Raw genomic sequence first — 27,473 nt, 5'->3', positions numbered from 1 at the left:
CACGGGGCAACTAAGCCCGTGCGATCTAGAGGCTGCGCGCCACAACTAGAGAGCCCGAGTGCCGCGACTACTGAACCCGCGCGCTCTGGAGCCCAAGCGCCACAACTAGAGAGAAGCCGGCACGCTGCAACGAAGAGCCTGTGCACCGCAACCAAAGATCCCACGTGCCGCAACTAAGACCCGACACAGCCCATAAATAAATACTTTAAAAAGCAGAAACAAAAAGAAAACACACAATCTTTGGCCATCAAACCCTATTGAGAATGATCACACGCTGGTAACAAAGCATGGAAGGTAGAAAGAATCCTATGTAGTGAAGGGTAACACGATAAGCCGCCCCAGAACGTGACCTCAGGAGCTCAGGACGTGTCACCCCAAAATGTGCCACTGCGCTCTGTCGCTTGTTTTACCGAACGGCAGCTGCAGGTGGAGGCTTTCTCTAAACTCCCCTGATCAGCCTCAAGACAGATCCTCCAAAGGAAACTCACCTGTCATAATAAATCACCCCTCACCCTCCAGCCCCAGGAGCTTCATCAGCCAGAGAGGGTGGATCCCACACTCAGACAAACTCTGTCACAAACTATCCCACCTCCCACTTCTTCTTCTAAGGCCCATTCCTCTTTCCTAAGAAAATCACTCTCCCCTGAGGCCTCCACAGGCCACCCCCCTCCCCTTCCCTTGTAAAATGGTATTGAATCCTGAATTCTAAGCCTCCTCTTTGGGTTGCTAATTTCCCTCTGGTGCATAAAAGAGGTATACAGTTAGTAAACTTCTGTTTGTTTTTCTCTTGTTAATCTGTCTTTTATTACAGGGGGTCTCAGTTAAGAACTCAGGAGGGGAGAGGGGAAGTTCTTTTTTCTCCATACAGCAGCTAAGTACACGTACACACACACACACACACACACACACACACACACACAGGATTTGCTCCCTTAAACATTTGTTATCCTATGTCTCAAAAAGTGGGTAAATATCTTTTATTTCTTATTTTTTATATTTTAAGTCAAATACTTCTATTCATAGAGTGCAAATATTGGCAAGTTTGTTGCTTTCCCTTGGAGCTAAAGAAGTTCCCGTGAGTGGACCAGTAAAAAAGACGACAGGAAACGCTCTTTCTTTTCTCCACACTCAGCCACGTTACACTCAACGTCAGGACCTTTTCCAAATTTGCTAGAAAAAGACAGAATCAAGAGCCAAATAAAAGCCTATTTAACTTCTTTTTATTTGAAACTTCAAAGTAGGTCATTTACACAAGTGAGAATGACGAGGAAGAAGAAAGAGAAAGCGGTGAACACACGAACGAAGGCTCAACGACAGCAAAACACAAATCCAAATGCTCTTTTTTCCCTACAGCACATTGCCCAGTATTGTCAGGAAAAATAAGTCACACAATTGGTTTTGTTGCTATGTTTCCTTCCAATCATTACGAAAGGCCATTGACTGTAAGGTAAAAAGGAAAAAGAAAAGAAAATAGCCTAGCACTCAAACCGCAAGGCTGGAAACATTAACCATTTATGAACCTGAAGGCCAGACTTTCATTTACAAAGCAAGTGAATCCATATTTTCTGTTGAACTCAGTTGTGGTTCTTTTTTTTGTTTTTTGGGGGTTTTTTTTGCGGTACGCGGGCCTCTCACCGTCATGGCCTCTCCCGTTGTGGAGCACAGGCTCTGGACGCGCAGGCTCAGCGGCCATGGCTCACGGGCACAGCCACTCCGCGGCATGTGGGATCCTCCCGGACCGGGGCACGAACCCGCGTCCCCTGCATCGGCAGGCGGACCCTCAACCACTGCACCACCAGGGAAGCCCTGAACTCAGTTTTAAACTATGTTTTCCTTTCTGTTTAGGAAAATACACTGTTCTTATCCACTAAGTCCATTTCCTGGAAGACTGAAGATCTTAACTCATCTCAGAAATGATGTTCTTGGCTACAGCAACCAAGCTCACACTTTGGGGCGCCTCCTTTCCTCCTCAAGGCAAGGCCTCTCAAACCACAGTGTAGCAACACGAATCACGCAGGGGTCTTGTTCAAAAGCAGATCAGCTTCCAGAGATCCGGCTCAGGACCTGCACCAAGCCCCAGGTGATGTCGCCACAGCTGGCCACCTAATGCAAGGCCTGGAGAACCAAGTAAAAATTCAGGAACCCGTGACCCACACCCAGGACTCGGTTTAGGTACTTGGATGGTAGGGACTGACCCTCTTTATTTTTAATAAATTCAACAAGTAGCCACAGTGCACTGACTGTCTCAGTTTCCCAGTGCTGCTGTAAGTAAGCGCCACAGCTGGGTGGCTGACAGCAGCAGAAATCCATGCCTGCCCTGCTGGAGGCGAGAAATCCAAAATCAGGGTGTTGGATACCCATGATGCTAGGGCATCACTTACATGTGGAATCTAGAAAAGTGATACAAATGAACTTACAAAACAGGAACAGACTCACAGACTTGGGAAACAAACATGGTTACCAAAGGGGAAAGGCGCGGGGAGGGATAAATTAGGAGCTTGGAATTAACAGATCCACATTACTGTATATAAAAGAGCTAAACAACAGGAACCTACTGCCAAAGATGCACAGGGAACTATACTCAATACCTTGTAATAACCTATAATAGAAAAGAATCTGAAAAAGAATAGATATATGTGTATGTATAATTGAATCATTTTGCTGTACACCTGAAACTAACACAACGTTGTAAATCAACTGTACTCCAATAGAAAATAAACATTAAATTATAAAAAAACAAAGTCAAGGTGTTGGCAGGGTCATGCTGCCTCTAAGGACTCCAGGGGAGAACCGGTCCTCCCTTCTTCTAGTTTCTGGTGTGGTTGGCAGAGTCCCTAGTATTCCTGGGGTGGTCGATGGACCACTCCAGTCCCCACATCCATCTCTACGTGGCCTTCTTGCTTCATGTCTCCTCTGACTCTGTGTCCTCACATGGCATTTTCCTCTCTGTGTGTCTCTGTGTCCAAATGTCCCCCTTCTTACAAAGGTGCCAATCACTGGATTAGGGCCTACCCGAATCCAGCACGACCTCATCTTAACCAAGTACATCTGCAAAAACCCCATCTCCAAATAAGCTCACATTCACAACAGGTACCAGGGGTTATAACTTCTACATACCTTCTCGGGGACATGATTCAACCCAAAATGTGTGCACATCACACCAAAGTCTGGGATCTGCTAACACTGTCTCTCTCCACACTGATGATTCATTAGAATCCCCTGGGGAACTTTCACAATTACGCTCATCAAATCTGACCTTCCGGTAAAACCAAGCACTCCTAAGTCTTTAAAAACTCAGGTATTTCTAGTGCATGGCAAGGGCTAGAATCACTGCATAAGACTCAGATTGCATAGCTCTGTGAAAATGTGTCATATTTTTAAGTGGAATGTTTACACTTTTTTCTTAGCATGAATTGAGAAAAATATACTGGTAATTTAGTCTATGCTAAAAATATGCTGTTTTAAAAACAGAGGCTTTTTGATAATGCTCTTCCAGAACCCAAAAGTTTCTCATCCATATAATTATAGATATTTGGTCATTTCTTTAACATGGGCATAATACAGGTTATGAAATAGTTACTCCTATATCTAGTCATTACAGACATTTAGAAATAAAAGTACAGGGTTAAGGAAGAAAATGCACACGAGAGAATTAAAATGAAGAAATCTGAGCTTGCGAAGTTAATCTGACTACATTCGTGATATCCTAACACCGTTTTCAAGTCTTGCCCTAATTTTGCTCCAAAGGGACTACAGGACAAAAGTGAATTTAGACTCTTCCCTCTAAGCTGTTCCCAATTTTCCAGAGTCACAATTTCAGAAAACACTTGGAATGACTTCTAAATTTTTTAAACAGATTGATGCAATTTCTGGGTAAAAGACCAAAAAAAAAAAAAAAAGAGAGAAAAGAAAAGAAAGAACGAGGTATTCAATATATATAGCCAGTCTGAAGCTCTAGAAAATACTTTGGAAAAGCTTAAATGAGTAATATTGGGTGTCATTTTCTTTTCCGGATTGAAGATAATCCTGTATTGGTGGTATCTGCTTCGTTGTTACCGTGACGACTGGCTAAACAGTAATAACAATTTTATGAAATAATGAATTTCACGGTTTTCCTTACAAGATGGCGAAAAGTAAGGAGCCAGAGAAATACTGGTATGTAATCATCCAGAGGAAAAGGGCATTAATGAGAACAGCAGGGGCTAGAAACTGAAAGAGACAGAATAAAAATGACACGTGAAGAGTACTAACAGGGACGTGCAGCCAAACAGATCAACCAGGTTGATAGTAATCAACAAGGCACACAACACATGCAACAAGAACAGGTATTGATGAAGAGGTCAACGTGTGATGTCTGTAGAACCAGGACATAACTCATCAGCTAAACCAGGACCCTGGAGAGGAGACACGGTTACTAATAACAATGACAATCACCCAGGGACACACAGCTACAATCAGGGACTGTCCCGCAAACCCGAGACGGGCGGTGACTGTTTTAACTGTCCCCACCGCAGTGCCTGGCTTCACTTCACCTGCCACTGCCTTAGCTCTGGAACACCTTTCTTAGGTCTCTCCATGATCGAATATGAAAGAGGGCACTTTTGGTCAATATTTAGGCCAAAAGGTCATACACAAAACCCATAAACACTGAATCATCTTATGAGTGAGAATGGACAAAATCATGCTGTGGAATCCACGCCAAGACACAGGACACTTTCTGTCTCATCTCATTTGTCCAAATCCGCCACCTGGGGCCACCCACCCAACCTCGAAAGGCCTAGGAAGTGCAGACCTACTTTGTGTCTGGAAGAGGTAAAATGGAACTGTTTGCAAAACAATCATTCATGACTACCATAAAAATACCTTCCTCACTCAGGATCTTCCCGAACCTTGCTCTTGCCATAAAGAGCTTTCTAGTTTGAGGTGTGTGTTGTTTGGGAAGAGAGGCTGTCTGCTCTCTTTCTTTTCTTAGGTATGTTCTTCTCTCTGATTTCTGTCTCGCTTTGTATTGTTTTTATAACTTGCTAATAAATGCAGAGAAGTCTCCTCTCGTTCCAAGAACGCTGCAGCTCAAGCCATATTGTACACGCGCCACTTTCTCCACCGGCCCCTCTGTTTAACACTCAGCAAGCAGTGAGGTGTGTCTGCAGTCTCTGTGATCAGGACCGCCTGGAAAAGAGCCACATTTGTCAAAGTACAAATTAGGAAAACATCCGTTTCCCAAACAAGCAACTGGTGATTGTGCAGGTGGTGCTCCTTTCAAGACATGGACTCTGAGTAGCATTTAATCAGAAGCAAAGAACACACGCAGAATTCCATATACAGCTGGACCCTTACCATGTAAACGTAATAGGCATGTAAAATACATAAGCTCCGAAAAAGAAGTTTGAAGAGTTGTCATTCCTGAGTGATGGTATTGCAGGCCATTTTTTAAATTTATTTTTCCTTCTTTAGATAGTTTGTTTTCCAGATACTCTGCAGATACACTTGTATTTATTTAAACTGTTAATTGAGAAAAAAATTTTTGCATGCTTCAGGTCCTGGCTATATTCACACGTATCTGTCTTTCTCTGAGAAGGCTGACCTCAGAGCTCAGGTGTTAATCTTTGCTCACAGGTATGTTATGGCTTTAAGCTGTATTTAGAACGACACTGGATTATATGGTTACAATAAGCTGGTGTTTTAGAAATAGAGTTACGTGCTATGGGAGGTCCACTTTCAAGAGTCTTAACATGAAAAGTTGGTTACGTATGTATGGTGTTTCACGGTGAACAAAAATTACATGTGAATCATTATTCTCAGGGGCACCAAAAATTAGCAAACACTAACCTCATCTTATACTCTGTCATGAAGGGCACCTTCTAAACCTTAATTAAAATCCTCTTCCTAAACTATGGAATATGGTATCTAAACATGTTGCTAAAATTTGCTATTCAATTCAAAATGTAGAAACTTTTGAAACACATGTAACCCTTCTAACATAACAACGTCTGCTAATTTCAGGTAAAATTATCAAATTTCCCTGATAACTGAGAGCCTTAAGCAGGACCTTAATTCATTAGTTATATAATTGCTATTACTTGAAAAAAAGAGTAATTATTCTATTGAAAGAGAATATTTGCAATTTTGTATTTATTTCTAGGGAGAGAGGTGAGAGTCAGACAGCATGAATCCAAAACCCTACTTGCTGTGTTTCTTTGGATAAATTACTTAATCTTCCTGAGCCTCACCCTATCAAATGCAGTTTCAATAGTACCCAGCTTATTTTCTTATAATATTTTTTAAAGTTAAAATGTTATAAAGGTGAGAAACCTTTATAAGCAGAAAATATTTTTTGAAAAAGCTAAAAATATTTTTTTAAAAAGCTAAATAAGGAAATTTCATAAGAAACGCTATTTCTTGATTAGGAACCAAGACGGTGGAGTAGAAGGACGCACTCTCACTCCCTCTTGCGAGAACACCAGAATCACAAATAGCTGCTGGACAATCATCGACAGGAAGACACTGGAACTCACTGAAAAAGATACCCCACATCCAAAGACAAAGGAGAAGCCACAATGAGACGGTAGGAGGGGCGCAATCACAGTAAAATCAAATCCCGTAACTGGTGGGTGGGCGACTCACAGACTGGAGAACACTTATACCACAGAAGTCCACCCGCTGGAGTGAAGGGTCTGAGCCCCACATCAGGCTTCCCAACCTGGGGGTCCGGCAATGGGAGGAGGAATTCCTAGAGAATCAGACTATGAAGCCTAGTGGAATTGACTGCAGGACTTCGACAGGACTGGGGGAAACAGAGACTCCACTCTTGGAGGACATACACAAAGTAGTGTGCACATCGGGACCCAGGGGAAGGAGTAGTGACCGCATAGGAGATTGAACCAGACCTACCTGCTAGTGTTGGAGGGTCTCCTGCAGAGGCGGGAAGTGGCTGTGGCTCACCGTGGGGACAAGGACACTGGCAGCAGAAGTTCTGGGAAGTACTCCTTGGGGTGAGCCTTCCCAGAGTCTGTTATTAGCCCCACCAAAGAGCCCAGCATTGGGTTGCCTCGGGCTAAACAAGCAACAGGGAGGGAACCCAGCACCACCCATCAGCAGACAAGCAGATTAAAGTTTCACTGAGCTCTGCCCACCAGAGCAACACCTAGCTCTACCCACCACCAGTCCCTCCAATCAGGGAACCTGCACAAGCCTCTCAGATAGCCTCATCCACCAGAGGGCAGATAGCAGAAGCAAGAAGAATTACAATCCTGCAGCCTGTGGAACAAAAACCACATTCACAGACCTAGATCCAAAGACCTAGAAGAATTAAAGAACAAACAAACAGAGATGAACAATACAATAACTGAAATGAAAAATACACTAGAAGGAATCAATAGCAGAATAACTGAGGCAGAAGAACAGATAAGTGACCTGGAAGACAGAATGGAGGGATTCACTGCTGTGGAACAGAATAAAGAAAAAAGAATGAAAAGAAATGAAGACAGCCTAAGAGACCTCTGGGACAACATTAAATGCAACAACATTCGCATTATAGGGGTCCCAGAAAGAAAAGAGAGAGAGAAAGGACCCGAGAAAATATTTGAAGAGATTATAGTCGAAAACTTCCCTAACATGGGAAAGGAAATAGCCACCCAAGTCCAGGAAGCGCAAACAGTCCCATACAGGATAAACCCAAGGAGAAACATGCTGAGACACATAGTAATCAAACTGGCAAAAATTAAAGACAAAGAAAAATTATTGAAAGCAGCAAGGGAAAAACGACAAATAACATAGAAGGGAACTCCCATAAGGTTAACAGCTGATTTCTCAGCAGAAACTCTACAAGCCAGAAGGGAGTGGCATGATATATTTAAAGTGATGAAAGGGAAGAATGTACAACCAAGATTACTCTACCCAGCAAGGATCTCATTCAGATTCAATGGAGAAATCAAAAGCTTTACAGACAAGCAAGAGCTAAGAGAATTCAGCACCACCAAACCAGCTCTACAACAAATGCTAAAGGAACTTCTCTAAGTGGGAAACACAAGAGAAGAAAAGGACCTACAAAAAGAAAACCCAAAACAATTAAGAAAATGGTCATAGGAACATACATATCGATAATTACCTTAAACGTGAATGGATTAAATGCTCCAACTAAAAGACACAGGCTCACTGAATGGATACAAAAACAAGACCCATCTATATGCTGTCTACAAGAGACCCACTTCAGACCTAGGGACACCTACAGACTGAAAATGAGGGGATGGAAAAAGATATTCCATGCAAATGGAAATCAAAAGAAAGCTTAAGTAGCAATTCTCATATCAGATAAAATAGACTTTAAAATAAAGAATGCTACAAGAGACAAGGAAGGACACTACATAATGATCAAGGGATCAATCCATGAAGAAAATATAACAATTATAAATATATATGCACCCAACATAGGGCACCTCAATACATAAGGCAACTGCTAACAGCTTTAAAAGAGGAAATCAACAGTAACACAATAATAGTGGGGGACTTTAACACCTCACTTACACCAATGGACAGATCATCCAAAATGAAAATTAATAAGGAAATAGAAGCTTTAAATGACACAAGAGACCAGATAGATTTAATTGATATTTATAGGACACTCCATCCAAAAACAGCAGATTACACTTTCTTCTCAAGTGCACATGGAACATTCTCCAGGATAGATCACATCTTGGGTCACAAATCAAGCCACAGTAAATTTAAGAAAACTGAAATCATATCAAGCATCTTTTCTGACCACAATGCTATGAGATTAGAAATGAATTACAGGGAAAAAAACGTAAAAAACACAAACACATGGAGGCTAAACAATACGTTACTAAATAACCAAGAGTTCACTGAAGAAATCAAAGAGAAAATTAAAAAATACCTGGAGACAAATGACAATGAAAACACGACGATCCAAAACCTATGGGATGCAGCAAAAGCAGTTCTAAGAGGGAAGTTTACAGCTATACAAGCCTACCTCAAGAAACAAGAAAAATCTCAAATAAACAATCTAAACTTACACCTAAAGGAACTAGAGAAAGAAGAACAAACAAAACCCAGAGTTAGCAGAAGGAAAGAAGTCATAAAGATCAGAGCAGAAATAAATGAAATAGAAACAAAGAAAACAATAGCAAAGATCAATAAAACTAAAAGCTGCTTCTTTGAGAAGATAAACAAAATTGATAAACCATTAGCCAGACTCATCAAGAAAAAGAGGGAGAGGACTCAAATCAATAAAATTAGAAATGAAAAAGGAGAAGTTACTACAAACACCACAGAAATACAAAGCATCCTAAGAGACTACTACAAGCAACTCTATGCCAATAAAATGGACAACCTGGAAGAAATGGACAAATGCCTAGAAAGGTACAACCTTCCAAGACTGAACCAGGAAGAAATAGAAAATATGAACAGACCAATCACAAGTAAAGAAATTGAAACTGTGATTAAAAATCTTCCAACAAACCAAAGTCCAGGACCAGATGGCTTCACAGGTGAATTCTATCAAACGTTTAGAGAAGAGCTAACACCCATCCTTCTCAAACTCTTCCAAAAAATTGCAGAGCAAGGAACACTCCCAACCTCATTCTATGAGGCCACCATCACCCTGATACCCAAACCAGACAAAGATACTACAAAAAAAGAAAATCACAGACTAATATCACTGATGAATACAGATGCAAAAATCCTCAACAAAATACTAGCAGACAGAATCCAACAACACATTAAAAGGATCATACACCATGATCAAGTGGGATTTATCGCAGGGATGCAAGGATTCTTCAATATACGTAAATCAATCAAGGTGATAAACCATATTAACAAATTGAAGAATAAAAACCATATGATCATCTCAATAGATGCAGAAAAAGCTTTTGACAAAATTCAACACCCATTTATGATAAAAACTCTCCAGAAAGTGGGCATAGAGGGAACCTACCTCAACATAATAAAGGCCATATATGAGAAACCCACAGCGAATATCATTCTCAATGGTGAAAAACTGAAAGCATTTCCTCTAAGATCAGGAACAAGACAAGGATGTCCACTCTCACCACTACGATTCAACATAGTTTTGGAAGTCCTAGTGTCAGGAATCAGAGAAGAAAAAGAAATAAAAGGAATACAAATCAGAAAAGAAGAAGTAAAACTGTCACTGTTTGTAGATGACATGATACTATACATAGGGAATCCTAAAGATGCCACCAGAAAACTACTAGATCTAATCAATGAATTCGGTAACGTTGCAGGATACAAAATTAATGCACAGAAATCTCTTGCACTCCTATACACTAATGACGAAAAATCTGAAAGAGAAATTAAGGAAACACTCCCATTTACCACTGCAATAAAAAAGAATAAGATACCTAGGAATAAACCTACCTAGGGAGACAAAAGACCTGTATGCAGAAAGCTATAAGATACTGATGAAAGAAATTAGAGATGACACCAACAGAGGGAGAGATATACCATGTTCTTGTATTGGAAGAATCAATACTGTGAAAATGACTATACTACCCAATGCAATCTACAGATTCAATGCAATCCCTATCAAATTACCAATGGCATTTTTTACAGAACTAGAACCATAAATCTTAAAATTTGTATGGAGACACAAAAGACCCCAAATAGCCAAAGCAGTCTTGACGGAAGAAAACGGAGCTGGACGAATCAGGCTCCAGGACTTCAGACTATACTACAAAGCTACAGTAATCAAGACAATATGGTACTGGCACAAAAACAGAAACACAGATCAATGGAACAAGACAGAAAGCCCAGAGATAAACCCACACACCTATGGTCAACTAATCTATGACAAAGGAGGCAAGGATATACAATGGAGAAAAGACAGTCTCTTCAATAACTGGTGCTGGGAAAACTGGACAGCTACATGTTAAACAATAAAATTAGAACACTCCCTAACACTATACAACAAAAATAAACTCAAAATGGATTAGAGACCTAAATGTAAGGCTGGAGATTATAAAACCCTTAGAGAAAAACATAGGAAGAACACTCTTTGACATAAATCACAGCAAGATCTTTTTTGATCCACCTCCTAGAGTAATGGAAATAAAAACAAAAATAAACAAATGGGACCTAATGAAACTTAAAAGCTTTTGCACAGCAAATGAAAACATAAGCAAGACGAAAAGACAACCCTCAGAATGTGAGAAAATATTTGCAAACGAATCAACAAAGGATTAATCTCTAAAATATTAACCTCCAAAACAGCTCATGTAGCTCAATATTAAAAAAACAAACAACCCAATCCAAAACTGGGCAGAAGACCGAAATAGGCATTTCTCCAAAAAAGACATACAGATGGCCAAGGAGCACATGAAAAGCTGCTCAACATCACTAATTATTAGAGAAATGCAAATCAAAACTACAATGAGGTATCACCTCACACCAGTTAGAATGGGCATCATCAGAAAATCTACAAGAAACAAATGTTGGAGAGGGTGTGGAGAAAAGGGAACCCTCTTGCACTGTTGGTGGGAATGTAAATTGATACAGCCACTATGGAGAACAGTAAGGAGGTTCCTTAAAGAACTAAAAATAGAATTACCATATGATCCAGCAATCCCACTGCTGGGCATATACCCAGAGAAAAGCATAATTCAAAAAGACACATGCACCCCAATGTTCATTGCAGCACTACTTACAATAGCCAGGTCATGGAAGCAACCTAAATGCCCATCAACAGACAAATGGATAAAGAAGATGTGGTACATATATACAATGGAATATTACTCAGCCATAAAAAGGAATGAAATTGAGTCATTTGTTGACACGTGAATGGATCTAGAGACTGTCATACAAAGTGAAGTAAGTGAGAAAGAGAAAAAGAAATATCGTATATTAGCGCATATATGTGGAACCTAGAAAAATGGTACAGATGAACCGGTTTGCAGGGCAGAACCTGAGACACAGATGTAGAGAACAAACGTATGGACACCAAGGGTGGAAGCGGCGGGGGGGTGGGGAGGGTGATGTGATGAATTGGGCGATTGGGATTGACATGTATACACTAACATGTATAAAACTGATGACTAATAAGGACCTGCTGTATAAAAAATTAAATTAAATTAAATTAAAAAATTTTAAAAAGAAAGGTTATTTCTTCACTTTCAGTGTAAAATGGTTACTTATAAACATTTTTGCTCATTTTAATTTAGTTCAAATCTATGTATTGTTCTTTATTCATTTACTATAAATTAGCATATTTTTAAAATAATCTCTTCTGAGTATATCTGGGGTATGTGTGTGTGTTTTATGTGTATATCACATATGCAAGTACATAACTTATTACATTTCTTAACTGTAGTATTATTTAAGATAGTGATAACTGAGTGTTAACTCTGTTCCAGGATCAATTCTAGAAACATTTCTATATTAACTTATTGAATCCTCCAACAATTCATCCATCTCAGTTTACAGTTTGAGTCTCAGCAAGTTTAAAATAGTAAGTTGAAGATTAAGCATTATTATAAATAGCAACTGAATTATTGCTGCATCCTTTAATTCACAATAATTTGGGGAAAACAATTGTTTAGATTTTTATCTAAATATAAATCTAAGCTCAAATAAATCCAATTAATAACAACCCCTAGAATACCTTCCTAACGCTTCACTATTACTCTCAGTTCAAACATAAACCACAAAAGGAAATGAATGTCTTGCTCATAACTAAATAACAATTTATTACAGAGCAAAGGAGGGAAAACCCATTGAATTTGAGACTTCACCTTAAATATACTGATAAATTATACCTCTACTGGACAAACACTAAGACTGGAATTCAATTTATTATTACTCTTTAAAAATATTAAACTTGGGCTTCCCAGGTGGTGCAGTGGTTGAGAGTCCACCTGCCCATGCAGGGGACACGGGTTCGTGCCCCAGTCCTGGAGGATCCCACATGCCACAGAGCGGCTGGGCCCATGAGCCATGGCCGCTGAGCCTGCGCGTCCGGAGCCTGTGCTCCGCAGCGGGAGAGGCCACAACAGTGAGAGGCCCGCATACCACAAAAATAAATACATAAATATAAATAAATAAATAAAAATATTAAACTTAAGTCAGGAGTAATGGTAATAACTGTTATAGCTGTAAGTCGCTAAATTTAGTCTTAAAGTTGCTCTAACGAACATATACCAGACTTCACATCATATTTTATCAGAAATCATAGATAGTGCAAACAACTTTATCCAATTATATGCATTAAAATTGATTCAAAATTGATTTTAATAGAGAATAAATCTCAGAGATTCACTCCTTGCTTTGAACATTAATTTGTTATGTTCCAATAATGTTTTCTCAATAGGATTTTAAAGTATTTTTAATTAAATCAAACAGTACAATAAATGATGTGAAAAAGCAAGTTACGAAAAAATGATTCAATATTTACATTATCTAATGTATATCTTATATGTAAAATAATTTTTTTTAAAGACTGGGTGGATAAGTACCAAAAAGCTAGCAGTTACTGTGATACTGACAGTGGTTTTAGTTCCTTCATTTTTCTTATCATTGTTTTCCAAGTTTTCTTCACTGTGCCAGAATCGGCTTTGCAATTTAGAAAGATTACAGAGGAATAAAAAACCCAAAAATGAGTAAATTATTATCATTCATCATCCCAGCACTTTGTCAACAGATCCATTTTCATTCATTAAATCTTCTTCCATATTTACCCAGGTAAATGCAATAATATAGGCCATAATTTCATTTAAAATAATTATGAAATTAGTCTCTGTGAAAAAGTAACAAAAAGAAAATATACCACCTTCCTAACTATTCAAATATAATAATATATCACTGGATTATAATATTTCAAGTCCATTTTGCTTACTTGTGATATTCATACTGAAATACGGGCTTCAAATGTACGATGCACTAACATTTAAATTTTAGCAACCCAAAAGAATATTCTAATTATGAACAGGGAAGCTTTCTGTCTGAGTAATCTCTCTTCTAGAACACTTTGCATCTGAATACAGGAATTCAAGGGAATATGCCTTCAACCTTGTCAACTTGACCTATGGGTCCTTTTTCCATCCCCAGGATAATTTACAGATATGCTCCCAAAAGTAGCTCTTGTATTACATCCTAGACCTTCTTTGATCAAAAATATGAAGAAAGTAAATGTGTGCAAAAGAAAAATCCTACCTACATTTTTGTAGAAGCAAAAATGAAAACAAAACAATCACTATTGCTCCTATCACTTTGTTTAAAACGTAACAGCCAAAATACATACCATACAATCTTCAAATATTATTTCTCTTTGAATGTTTTCTTTAACATTCCAATATTTACTCTTAAACTTGACTGATAAAATTTTCTGAATCTAAAATACCACCATTAAAGCTGAACATTATAAAATTATTGCAATTTAGTGTTTTTTTAAATAATTTTCAGGACTTCCCTGGTGGCACAGTGGTTAAGAATCCACCTGCCAGTGCAGGGGACATGGGTTCTATCCCTGGTCCGGGAAGATCACACATGCCGCGGAGCAACTAAGCCCGTGTGCCACAACTACTGAGCCTGCGCTCTAGAGCCCGCGAGCCACCACTACTGATCTCACGTGCCACAAACTACTGAAGGCCATGCGCCTAGAGCCCGCACACCACAACGAAGAGTAGCCCCCGCCCCCCACAACTAGGGAAAGCCCACGCGCAGCAACAAAGACCCAACACAGCCAAAAAGAAATAAAAAATAAAATACAATAAATTTATTTTAAAAATAAATAAATAAAATAAAACGATTTTCTATACATGATCCCATTTGGGGTAGATGACCCTATAATTCTAGAGATCAACAAAGAAGGTAATATTTTAATCATTCTTCACCCAACAAATCCATAAACTTTTAGGCAATGACTCTGTTCACCATAATGTTGCTTAAGGCAAGCCTGTCTTCTGTTTGGATGCAGGACCTTGGTCTCCACCCTGACCCCATCCTCACCACACACGCTCACATCCTTTATTTGGCCCGTCCCTCTTCAGTCCTCAAAATTCAACTCAGCCTTCACATGACATGGAAGCAATCTCCCAAAACAGCAGACATACAAGAACGCTTGGTAATTAATTGTCCCTGCTGTCTGGTCCCACAGCACTGTTTCCTAATATTTACACTATGAATTGAAATCTTCTGCTTAAATATCTTCCTGGTTCCCCTGACTGGGTTTGGGGATGGGGCTGGGTGATGAATAAGTGTGTCCCTCTCCTGGTTGGAACAACCTCCTTCTCCTTAAAAATCCTCAAGTGTGGGACATTTGTCTATTTCACTTCATACTCCCAGTGTCTGTGCAGATGCCTCGTGGAGAACAGGCTGAACACGTAATTGTGGGACCGGACAGGACGGAAACTCACTGAGATGCAAGGTCAAGAGTAAGGCACAAACGACGTAGCGGGTGTTTTATCACTGAGTTCAATATGGCTTCACCACGTTCTGTCATCTCTTTGAATCTGAAATAGTCACAAACCTTCAAGAGCAAGTCCTGAAAACCAAAACATCATGATGAAAAGTACTGGGGAATCGGAACGAATTTACATTAAAAAAATTAGGTAAAAACTTTAGGTCTTCATCTTATCCTGGAATGGCCTTAATGGTACACAGAAAACATACTGAAACTACACTATTGAATGTATCTAAATGATTTACAGTCTCTCAAACGGAAACAATGAATATGCATTAGTTCAATAAACACATTGGGAATGCTGGAAGCATTTAACCAGCTTCACTTGATTCTAACCGGGCTGACATACTAAAGCCAACTTTGGAATGTTGCCCAGGGCTACCCCATGAGAAAGGGCAGAAAAAGAGTAAACCCTAGTGGGAACATGATAATAAGAAATACAGGCATTATACACAAAAATAAGCAAGAAGAAAGGTTTAGGTTTATGAGTAGAAAAAGGACACCTCAATTACTGGAAAACATCTTTGAACAAGAATTAGAAAGTAACAGAGTGTGAATATTTTTGTTCAATTTAGCTGGCATATTATACGTGGTATGTCATCTGTGTACAACTTAGGGTCCCAACAGTCCAAAAGAATTTCAACCAACATCTCTAATGATGTTCTCATTAGTAGGATGTGATTCTACTTTTAGAAATGTGTTTTAGGGAACATATATTTCATTTTCGCCACATGACTCTAGTGAATCATAAATAATCTTAATAAGTTCTTGTATATCTTTCACTCACCTGAAATAGGTACTCAAAAATGATGACCTAAAAGGATTACATTTATTGTATTAATTGTATTTATCAAGATGCAATTATATATTCAGCCCATGGAAGGTTAATTTGATTAAAATACCACTCACATCTTCTGCCATATAGAAAAGAGAATTTTAAAATGCATTTTAGAAAAAAATGTGTGTTAAATACGTTCACGTTCATCAATATTCTTAGACTGTCTACACAGCCTCCATGTTAAAGACATTTATGCATTATTTTCTGTCTGGCTAAATTGTGCCAAACAAGTGGCTACTCTAGAAGTTGTTAACTGGTTTCCCTTCACTGGATGGCCCCCTGCCCTCTGTGAACCATCTTCATCCACGTTTGCGGCACCCTAACCACCGTCCGCCTGGAGAGATGGGAGCTCGCCAAGAGTGCGTGACCTAGCCCCAAATACGGATGTGCCTTTTGTACCTGTTATGGTTACATCATTTAACTAAATAAACAGATAAACTGGTACTAATAGGGGTATCATGATGAAAACTAAGCTTAATACTTTGCAAACACAAAGCTGCCGAAGTGAATACTGTCCAGTTAGTTGGAGGTCAAACAACTTTAATGCTTGAGGGGAAATTCACATAACCTAGAAAGACTCTGCATTCAAACTGCTGCATGTGTGTCTTTCAGTTCTAGACTGACCTGAAGAATTATTTTTTCTTTTTTTTTTTTTTTTTGCGGTACGCGGGCCTCTCACTATCGCGGCCTCTCCTGTTGCGGAGCACAGGCTCCGGACGCGCAGGCTCAGCGGCCATGGCTCACGGGCCCAGCCGCTCCACGGCATGTGGGATCTTCCCAGACCGGGTCACGAACCCGTGTCCCCTGCATCGGCAGGCGGACTCTCAACCACTGCGCCATCAGGGAAGCCCCCTGAAGAATTTTAAACCTCGAAATCACAGGGTATGTAATCTGGGTATGATTCAGTGAAGACAGGCACCTGGCCTGCCAATCTGTGGACTTGTGCTCAGGAAAGCCCTACGTCAAAATGTTCATGTATACAAATCAGTATACGCAATTTATAGCCTTCTCTTCTTTGGGAGAGACCCTGAAAACTTGCCTTCAGTATTTATGCAGTTAGCCACATGAATCCTCCTAAGTCTAAGGTGCATAAAGACTGGCTTCTCTTCTAGGCTCCAACTGACTGCCCTTTGGGATTATCCTTTTAGATACTAAATGTCCAGTGGCTGCTAATTTGAGTTCCTGAGTTTGCTCAGAGGCAATGGTGATTGGTGGAAAGACTTCAGGTGACCCAGGCAAAAGATACAAGCTAGGTCCACATCAATGTGGATACACAGTCTTAACTGCAAATAACGAATGGCATGGGGCATGGGCCACCACTGTGTTCCCAGGTCCCAAGATGCCCAGCAGGTCCCCTTGGACCTCTCTCCCCTTTACATCTCTAATGGGCTGTGTTATATCACCTGTGCGTTTCCCTAGCCTCCCAGCTCCCACAAGTAACTATTCTGGGCGCCATGACTCTGTACTCCCTGCTTCCCAAAAACAAGTTACTGGGGGAGAATAGCACTTTCCTGAACATTTCCTAACATCCCAGAAAATCAACCCTCAATCTCTTAGGTGTTGCAGCTCTTCACACATGGCAGCACGAGCTCTCCAGACCCATGCCAGCAGACCCTCAACAGTACTTGACTCAAGCCGTTGGCTTTGACGACTTTCTTGGACATGATTCTCTTCACTCATGAGCGCAGTGACCTCCAGCCCCAGTGAAAGATCCTAACCTCTCCCTCTGCCCCTGCCCCACGGAGCATAAGAGGGTAAGAGAATCCCATCAAGCACCCCTCCAGCCCCATGATGTAAGTGGTAGAGACAAGAGAGGGTGGATGTGTCGGTCAGCGCCTACCGGGAGACAGAGCCACACCAGCTGCTGTCTCCAGGCAATTAGATGTAAAGGACTGGTCATGAGACATCCAAGGACTGAAAAGATCAAAAGGAAATACTAAAGTATCAAACAGAGGTAGCAACAGCAAGATGCAGCTATAACCCCTAGAATTGGGGGAGAAGATTGGTAGAGGGCGCTGGTGCTGAAACCAAGGTCGCTAGACAGAAAATCCTGCCTGCGGTTGCTAGCACGTTGGAAGGAGTATGAAAAACTGGAATAATGCGTTACAACATGCTCCTGGAAAGAGCCGTCAAGACCAGCATTTCTATGTCAAAATCAACCACGTGATTCTTAAAAGAATATTAACACTTGCATCCTAGGGCATCCACTACATAAAATTTTGTAGCCAATGCCTGTGGAAAGCTCAAGTGTGTGTACCTTGATTTCAAATAAGTCCCTCGTAATGTTATTTAGCCTCTAAACCGAAGTATCTATATCACAGCAGAAATGCAGTTTCTTTGCAGCTTAGAAACATAAATTAAATGAAGAGCGATTGGAAAGTGATTTAAACTGGATCTTAATCAACTGACAGATGATGTTATCATTTTTGATAGAATGTGTTTTCTTGCCACATAGATTAATTACATGACTTCCATACATGCAAAGTTCTATACATGCAACTGCAAGTGAACATGTACACCTCTCAATTCCGTTTTCTTAAAAATGTCAATTTTGCTCTTATCCCCTAAAAACAGAACCTTGATTCTTCCTTACATCCCCAATCATACACACACAGCCAGCGCCCTCAATCTCTAGTATCTATACCGCAAAACTCTCTAACAGTTTCCTTGCTCTAAGACGTTCGCCATAACGGTTCCAAAATAATTTTTTGAAACTCAAACTGCTTATGCCACAGTTTCAAGTGACCAAACTCTAGATCAAGGGCTGGAAAACTTCTTAGGTCAAAAGGCAGACAGTAAGGTTTTTTGGATTTTGTGGTCTACCCAGTTTCTGTTACAAAATCAGAAAAGCAGCCCTAGACAATACCTAAATTAATGGGAGTATCAGCTTGCCAGTAAAACGTATTTACCAAAGACAGACGAAGGATGAGTTTCTCAATAGGTTAGTGTAAGCTCGGCCCATGGGCCAAATCCAGCTCAGACCCAGCCCTGTCTATACCGTCTACATGTGTTGTTTATCTATTTTATATATAGTAGTTTGTATCTGTTAATCCCAAACTCCAAATTTATTCTTCCCCCACCCCCTTTCCCCTTTTGTGGCCATAAGTTTGTTTTCTATGTCTGTGAGTCTATTTCTGTTTTGTAAATAAGTTCATTTGTGTCATATTTTAGATTCCACATATAAGTGATATCATACAGTATTTGTCTTTCTCTGTCTGACTTACTTCACTTAGTACGATAATCTCTAGGTCCATCCATGTAGCTGCAAATGGCATTGTTTCACTCTTTTTTATGGCTAAGTAGTATTCCATTGTACATATGTACCACATCTTCTTTATCCATTCACCTTTCCATGGACATTTAGGTTGCTTCCATGTCTTAGCTATTGCAAACAGCACTGCTATGAACACGTATCTTTTCGAATTAGAGTTTTCTCCAGATATATGCCCAGGAGTGGGACCGCTGCATCATATGGCAACTCTAGTTTTAGTTTTTTAAGGAATCTCCATACTGTTCTCCATAGCGGCTGCACCAATTTACATTCCCATTGTAACTGGACCAAGAGTCCAAACTTCAATTCTCCCTTGATTTCTCTACCTATTTGTGCAAACTGTGACCTCTGGCTCCCCTTCCCCCAAGCCCCTCACCAGGGGGCATAAAATCCTATCCAGCATTCGATATCCAGCACAAACGTCACTTGGAGTGATACCTGCCCCCCGCAAGGCTACCCGAGTGGAATTTAAACGTGTAGAGCCGAGACTACAACTAGAACATGTTATTCTGTAATTGTGTGGTTACCTCCACACTGCGGGCAGTTGGAGGACAGTGTTTTGCCTTATCCTGCTTTACTTGTTTTCTCTACTGACTCACATCACAATAGTTACTACCCCAGAACTGGAAGGCAGGGGAAAGAAAGAGGGAGTGAAGTGAGTGGTTGGTCCAGGAGGATGGAATGAGGGTGGGAATGGGGGAGAGGGAGAGGGAGAGGGAGAGAGGGAGAGAGGGAGAGAGGGAGAAGGAGAGAGGGAGAGAGAGAGAGAGAGAGAGAGAGAGAGAGAGAGAGAGAGGGAGGGAGGGAGGGAGGGAGGGAGAGCAAAATGAAAGGCGAAGGAAGGGGACTGGGGTCAGGTGGAGACAGGGAGGGTAGAGGGAGGAGGATGCAGAACTGGGACCAGGAAGCAGTGCAGCTGAGAAAACCACTTTGAACCAGCAAGTCAGGGAAGCACGACAGAGATGGGCTCGAGCCGCTAACATGATCACTTCCACGATTTACTGATAAATAATACCGTATTCAGTGTTTTACACACGACCTTGCCTTTTAACCTTACAGTAGTTCTGAGAATGAGGTCTGGTCCCCACCTCACGGTTGAGGACCTCAGGCTACAAGAGAAAAGTGGCAAAATCGGTATTCAAACCCCTGCCGTTAAGTACAATCACGCTGCCTCCAAGAGAAGAGTGGTGGCAGAGACCACACTCGCTTTTCAGATGGTGACAGCCCTTGTGCCCCTGCGCACAGCTGCCCCATCAAAACCACACTTTGCAGCTCGCCTTGCTGGAAGATATGACCACGTTACGACCGATGGGACAGAAGCTGTGGCGATTTCTAGGGCCTCCCTTACTCAGTATCCGGTTCCTGCTCTTTGCCCATCTGTCTTCATCCTTTGTACACCCTGTTCCCGGGACTAGGGCCACATCCTGAAGACAGCGTGGCCGTGAGCTGGAGAGATCTTCCCTGAGGACCGTGGCTCTGAGTCAGCGCTGCCTCTTCTAGACTTGAGTCACAAAGGTCTGTCCTGGTTAAACCGGGCTAGTTTGGGGCTCTCTACCACATGCTGCTGAACCTAACCCTAAATAATGCAGAGGGAGGGAGGAAAGAAAGACGGATCCCTAAAGAAGGTAATTTTATAGTTTCCTCTTCCATCAAGGAACTCCTTCAGAGAAAGCAAAACAGCTCTTCTATACACTTCTGCTCCACTTAGGTTGTATAGATCAGCTCCTTCTTTAGTCTTACTTATCGATTTTCATCACGCGGCTCTTTTTTTTTTAATTTTAGGAATTTGGTTGCGCAGCAAAAGTGGATGGGGTCAGACTGCTTGTTAGAAAGCCATGGAACCACCCGCATTTTTAGGTTCTGGCTTTATTTATTGTTGTTGCATGCCAGCTCTGGGTCAGTACTTCATACTAAGGGAGACCCCAAGGGAAATGAGACTTTGGTTACAAAGAGTCCTCAGAACTCCAGGAAAAAAAAAAAAAAGTATTATTAACCCCTTTGGAATTTACCATAAATCCTACGTGCAATAAAACTTTAGAGAGATGATTCCTCAGAAACTACGTTTGCAACGTTCTGATGCTGGAATAACAAACATACAATGAGCTGGAAACATACACCTAACACACACAGTCAGAAGGATAATCGTGCCAGGGGACCGAGAAGAAAGCAAAGGAGCTGGACTGTGAGAACATGACCTGAAAGCTCACAGAGCTCTCAGTGAGGAACATCCAGACCGAGTAGCACCCACATTCTGAGGCTGAATGTGCAAAACTGCACGGACGTCAGGATGCCAGAGGTGTGATCCAAGCAGACGTCTTGGTAGGAAACTTGAAGCACTTCTGGATGATACGAGCCCTGGTGGGAACACTGGCAGCTCTCTTAGAAAACGAATGCTTTATAACGGAACCCATCCCACAAAGAGAGATATGGACATACAGGTCACGCACCTCGTTGATAACATGTCTTCTCTAAGTGGTCATTTCTAGTCTCAAAGTCTTCAATGGGCAGCTGCCTTGATATTTTACTCTGTGTAATAATTCCCATTTGGGTTTAAACTGTTAAATGGACTGCAGCTGGAAAGTTGTGATAGAAACGAGTTTCTCACTGTCTAGTTTCCACTTTTCCAATGGCAGTTACATGTAGTCTTATTAGTGTCTTAATTCTTGAATTAAACCTGTCTCTAGTCACAGACGTAGCACCTGCTGTGATTACACACTATGTTTAACGAACTGGGGAAGAAGAAATTCTTGAGGGAAAAGAAAGAATCTTTCATTCTCTCTCTTTCTCATATAGTAACATTCAGCAGGGCCCAACTTCAGGAAGGGAGAAGATTTAACTTTAAGGCAGCTTAGAAATACTGATGACTTTCTGGCCCTGGACGTTTTAAGTTAATGAATTGAAACTTTATTGAGAATTAAAGTGATATGGCTCTTTCTGTCGCTTAAGAGTTACTAGAAAAGTCATCTAGCCCGTCAGAATTTTCATCCAGCAACAGAGGAGACACTGTCTTCACTAAGTATATTTAACCTTAGTTTAGTGGGAGATAAAATTTCTTTCTTTCTTTTAAAGTTTATTTCATGATTTCCCATCAAGGAACCTGCACGCTCAGAGGAATACTGATACCACAGGAATGCTTGGTTCTTGCAACTAAAACTTCTCCAGCTCAGTCACGAAGGAAACTATAGACAGATGTTTTACAAATATCAATGCAAAAAAATTCTCAACAATTATAAGCAAATGAAATCTGGAAAAATATAAAAAGGATTATATACCACGATCAAGTAGGATTTATCCCAGGAATGCAAAGCTGGTTTGACACATGAAAAGAACACCATGCAACACACCATATTTTCATAGTATAAAGGACAAAAACAACAACAACAACAACAAAAAATGATCAGTGCAACATACAGAGAGAAGCATTTGATAAAATCCAACAACATTCCGTGTTAAAAACTTTCAACAAACTAGGAAGAGAAGGGAACTTTCTGATAAAGAACATTTTAAAAAAAAACCAGAGCTAGCATCATACTTAATGGTGAAATCTTGGAAGTTTTCCCTCGAAGAACAAAACAAGACAAGGATGTCTACTCTCACCACTTCTATTCATTGGAATGGAGGTTCCAGCCAGGACAATCAGACATTAAAAGGAAGTAACAGGCATCCAGACAGGAAAGGAAAAACAAAACTACCTCTATCAACAAAAGACATCATCCTGTATATAGAAAATTCTAAGAAACCCATACAAAAAAAATCTTTAAGAACTAAATAATTGAAATCAGCAAGTTTGCCGAGTACAAGATCAACGTACTGAAGCCAATTACGTTCTTGTGCACTAATAATAAACAAATCAAAATGAAATTAGGAAAGGACATCTATTTACAATAGCAACAAAAATAATGAAAACACTTAGAAATAATCACACAAGAATTTGCAAGTGGCCAATTTTGTTTTCAGAAACAAAAAAGCACTCGATACCTTACTTGGTTTTCTTTTGAAATACACAAACCTCTATGCAGGTGTGAAGCTAAAACCTACATGCTGCACCTCTTCTATTTTTCCATGTCCTGAACACTTGAAATCTTTTAAAATATGTTTCACTCTCAGCATACGACTAACAAAAACCTTAAATTATAATTCCCCGCAACACTCCTGATTAGTCTTTTATTATTATAGAAATTTCTCAAATCAGTTTCAATATCATGACTTTAACACCCGAAATGCTTCCCAGCTTGGCACTGATTTTATTTTTTCTACTCTCCGCAGTTCACCAACCTTGACAATTTTGTCTCTTTTTCCTCCCAGGGCTAATCCTCTGTTCTGAACCATCCTCTGATGCCCTTGCTTTCATCTTCACTGGATCCTCTTATCCTTAACCGGTGAGCCAACTCCTAGACTTCCACAGTTCACAGAGATTCAGTCATCAAAGAAGTATTTTCTTAGGGCCTGAAGAAAAAAAATAATGGGAAATACAGCACAAACTGCTTGCCTCGTTATATCTTTTTTTCCCCCCTTTTGCCTTAGTAATATTAAAACCTGAAATAATCAGATCTGGACTTACTCATATGTACTTACAGCAAAAACCAAAATTACAATAACCTGTCAGTGTCACCTTAGACCTCCTTAGAATGTTTTTGATAAATGCTTTATCCTCAAAGACAACTTTAAGCAAGTGACTAATAGACCCAAGAGATGTTTTAATTCAAAATAATGGCCCTCTCAAAGGAAAGCCCTAATCTCGGTACAAAATCACTGAAAAGCTTAGCTGCAAAACAGAATAATGGATACAAGATCAACAAAGAGGCAAGGCTCTTAGCCATAACCATGCCATTTACAATCATAAACAGATGTGAGCATTCTCCATGTATTTTTTAAATTTTCACAAAGTCCTCAGTTAAATAAACCCTGCCTATATTATCATCTTAGACATATACATGGACTTGGTGGAACTTACAAAGTATTTCAGACTCTTGTACCCAAAGTAGGCAGAGAGATACAAAAATCTAGCCTTAACTGTTAGCTTCCCAGGCCCATCTGGCTTCATTTGGGAATTAGAGCAAACATTTAAGGGAGAAGTAATACCAATTCTTCACAAAAAATTCCAAAAAATGAAAGAAGAGAAAATGCTTCCCAACTCATTCTATGAGGCCAGTATTACCAAAACAAAGTAGACATCACAAGAGAAGAAAACTACAGACAAGTGTTTTAAGAATATAGATTCAGGGCTTCCCTGGTGGCGCAGTGGTTGGGAGTCCGCCTGCCGATGCAGGGGACACGGGATCGTGCGCCGGTCTGGGAGGATCCCACGTGCCGCGGAGCGGCTGGGCCCGTGAGCCATCGCCGCTGGGCCTGCGCGTCCGGAGCCTGTGCTCCGCGGCGGGAGAGGCCACGGCAGTGGGAGGTCCGCGTACCGCAAAAAAAAAAAAAAAAAAATATATATATATATATAGATTCAAAAAATCCTCAACAAAATATAAGCATATGAACTTTGGAAACATATAAAAACGATTATACACCATGGTCCAGTAGGATTTATACCAAGGATGCAAAGTTGGTTTAACATGTAAAAAGAAATCAATGCAACACACCGTATTAATAGTATAAAGGACAAAAGCCATATGATCATTGCAATAGACACAGAGCATTTGACAAAATTCAACAACATGCTTGTTAAAAACACTCAACCAACTAGGAAGAGAAGGAAACTTCCTCAATCCGATAAAGGACATCCACAAAAAACTCAGAGCTAGTATCATATTTAATGATGAAAACCTAAAAGTTTTCCTTTGAAGATCAAAACAAGACAAGGATGTCTGCTCTCACCACTTCTATTCAACACTGTAATGGAGGTTCCAGCCAGGACAATAAGACAATAAAAGGAAATAACAGGCATCCAGATTGGAAAGAAAGAAGTAAATCTGTCTCTAACAACAAAAGCTATCCTCTTGTATAAAGAAAATCTTAAGCAATCCATACAAAAAAAAAAATCTATTAGAACTAATAATTGAATTTAGCAAGTTTTCAGGGTATGAGATCAGCATACAAAAATCGATTACACTTCTGTGCACTAATAATGAACAAATCAAAATAAATTAGGGGAAAAATTATTTATAATAGCAACAAAAATAATGAAAATGCTTAGAAATAAATATAACAGAAGTCCAAGATTTGTACAATAAAACCTGCAAAACATTGTTGAAAGAACTTGTAATAAATGGACATTCCATGTTCATGGATGGAAAGCCAAAATATTATTAAGATGGCAATACTCCCCAGAATGATCTACACAATGATTCAACACAGGCTCCATCAAAATTCTATCAGACTTTTGTGAAGAAATTGGTAAGCTGATCATAAAATTTATATGAAAAGGCAAGGGACCCAGACTAGCCAAAACAATCTAAAAGAAAGAACAATGTTAGAGAGCTCACATTAGCAATTTCAAAACTTACTGAACAGCAACAGTAATCAAGACAGTGTGGTACTGGCATAAGGACAGACACAAAGGTCAATGAAATATAATCGAGAGTCCATAAACAAACCCTCACATTTATGGTCAGTTAAATTTTGACAAAGGTGCAAATAGGAAAGAATAGGTTTTTAACAAATGCTACTGAAAAACTTAGTATCCACACACAAAAGAATAAAGTCGGGCTCCTTCCGTACACCATACACAAAAATTATCTCAAAATGGATCACAGGCTCATAGAACTGAATATAAGAGCTAAAACTATAAAACTCTCTGAAGAAAATGTAGGCATAGATCTTTGTGGCCTTGACCTGGACAGTGGTTTCTTTAGATATGACACCAAAAGCACAAGTGGCAAAAAAAGGAGATAATTTGGACTATAGCAAAATTTCAAACTTTTGTCATGTAGTTGATACGATCAATAAAGTGAAAAGATGACCAACATAATGGGAGAAAATATTTGCAAAACATATAAGGGACTGGTATCCAGAACGCTATAAAAAGAACATTCACAACTTGACAATAAAAGGGCAAGCCAAGTAAACAATGGGCAAAGGATATGAATAGACAGTTCTCCAAAGAAGATATACAACTGGGCAACAGGCACATGAAAAGACTCTGTACATGATTAGTGATTAGGGAAATGCAAATTACAACCTCAGTGAGGTACCACTTCACACCCAGTAAAATGGGCACGATTCACACCATAATAGGTGTTGGTGAGGATATGAATATATTAGAACCCTTACCCATTGCTAGTGGGATATTAAAATGCTGCTGTCCCTTTGGAAAACAGTTTGGCAGCTCCTCAAATGTTAAAATCAGAGCTACCATATGACTCAGAAATTACAGTCCTAAGTACAGACCCCAAAAAACTGACACCCTACATGCACAAAATCTCATACGTGACTACATATAGCAACATTATGCTTAATAGCCAAAAAGTAGAAACAAATGTCCATCAATTGGTAATTGGAGAAGTCAATACGGTATATTTGTACAATGGAATATTACTCAGTGTTAAAGAGGAAAGTAGTTCTGACACGTTACAATGCTACAGGGATGAACCTTGAAAACATTGTAACGTTATGCTCAGTGAAATAAGCCAGACACAGAGAGATAAATACTGTATGATCTCACCTATAGGCAGGATCTAAAAAAGTCAAACTCATAGAAGCAGAGGGTAGAATGGGGATTGCCAGGGGCTAGGGGGAGGGGCAAATGAGAAAGTGAAGGTCAAAGGATACAAAGTTTCAGTTCCACACAATTAATTTCTGGAGATCTACTCCATAGCATAGTGCCTACAGCTAACAACAGTCTATTGTATGCTTAAAATTTTCCAAGAGGGTAGCTCTTATGCTAAGTATTCTTACCACACATACAAAAAATGGTAACAACAATAATAATAAAGGAAGCAGGAGGACACTTTGGGAGGAGATGGATACCTCTATGGCCTTGATTCTGGTGA

General features: G+C 40.0%; 1 protein-coding gene across 1 annotated transcript in view; it reads right to left on the bottom strand.

Annotated features, from left to right (window-relative positions):
- The window catches only part of MYO16 (myosin XVI), a gene marked incomplete at its 3' end in the record, with an annotated part of 531,603 nt that overhangs the window by 454,516 nt on the left and 49,614 nt on the right, over positions 1 to 27,473 (bottom strand). The window contains exon 2 of the mRNA XM_082859271.1: positions 23,812 to 23,982. Within this exon, the coding sequence (XP_082715397.1) occupies positions 23,812 to 23,887 (76 nt within the window). The 5' untranslated portion in view covers positions 23,888 to 23,982. The remainder of the gene's footprint in view (positions 1 to 23,811; positions 23,983 to 27,473) is intronic.

The sequence above is a fragment of the Leucopleurus acutus genome (genome assembly GCF_964270905.1).
Source record: "Leucopleurus acutus genome assembly, chromosome: 18".
NCBI classification, from domain to species: Eukaryota; Metazoa; Chordata; class Mammalia; order Artiodactyla; family Delphinidae; genus Leucopleurus; species Leucopleurus acutus.
Note: the sequence above shows the minus strand (reverse complement) of the source record. Positions and strands in the feature narration are given on the sequence as shown.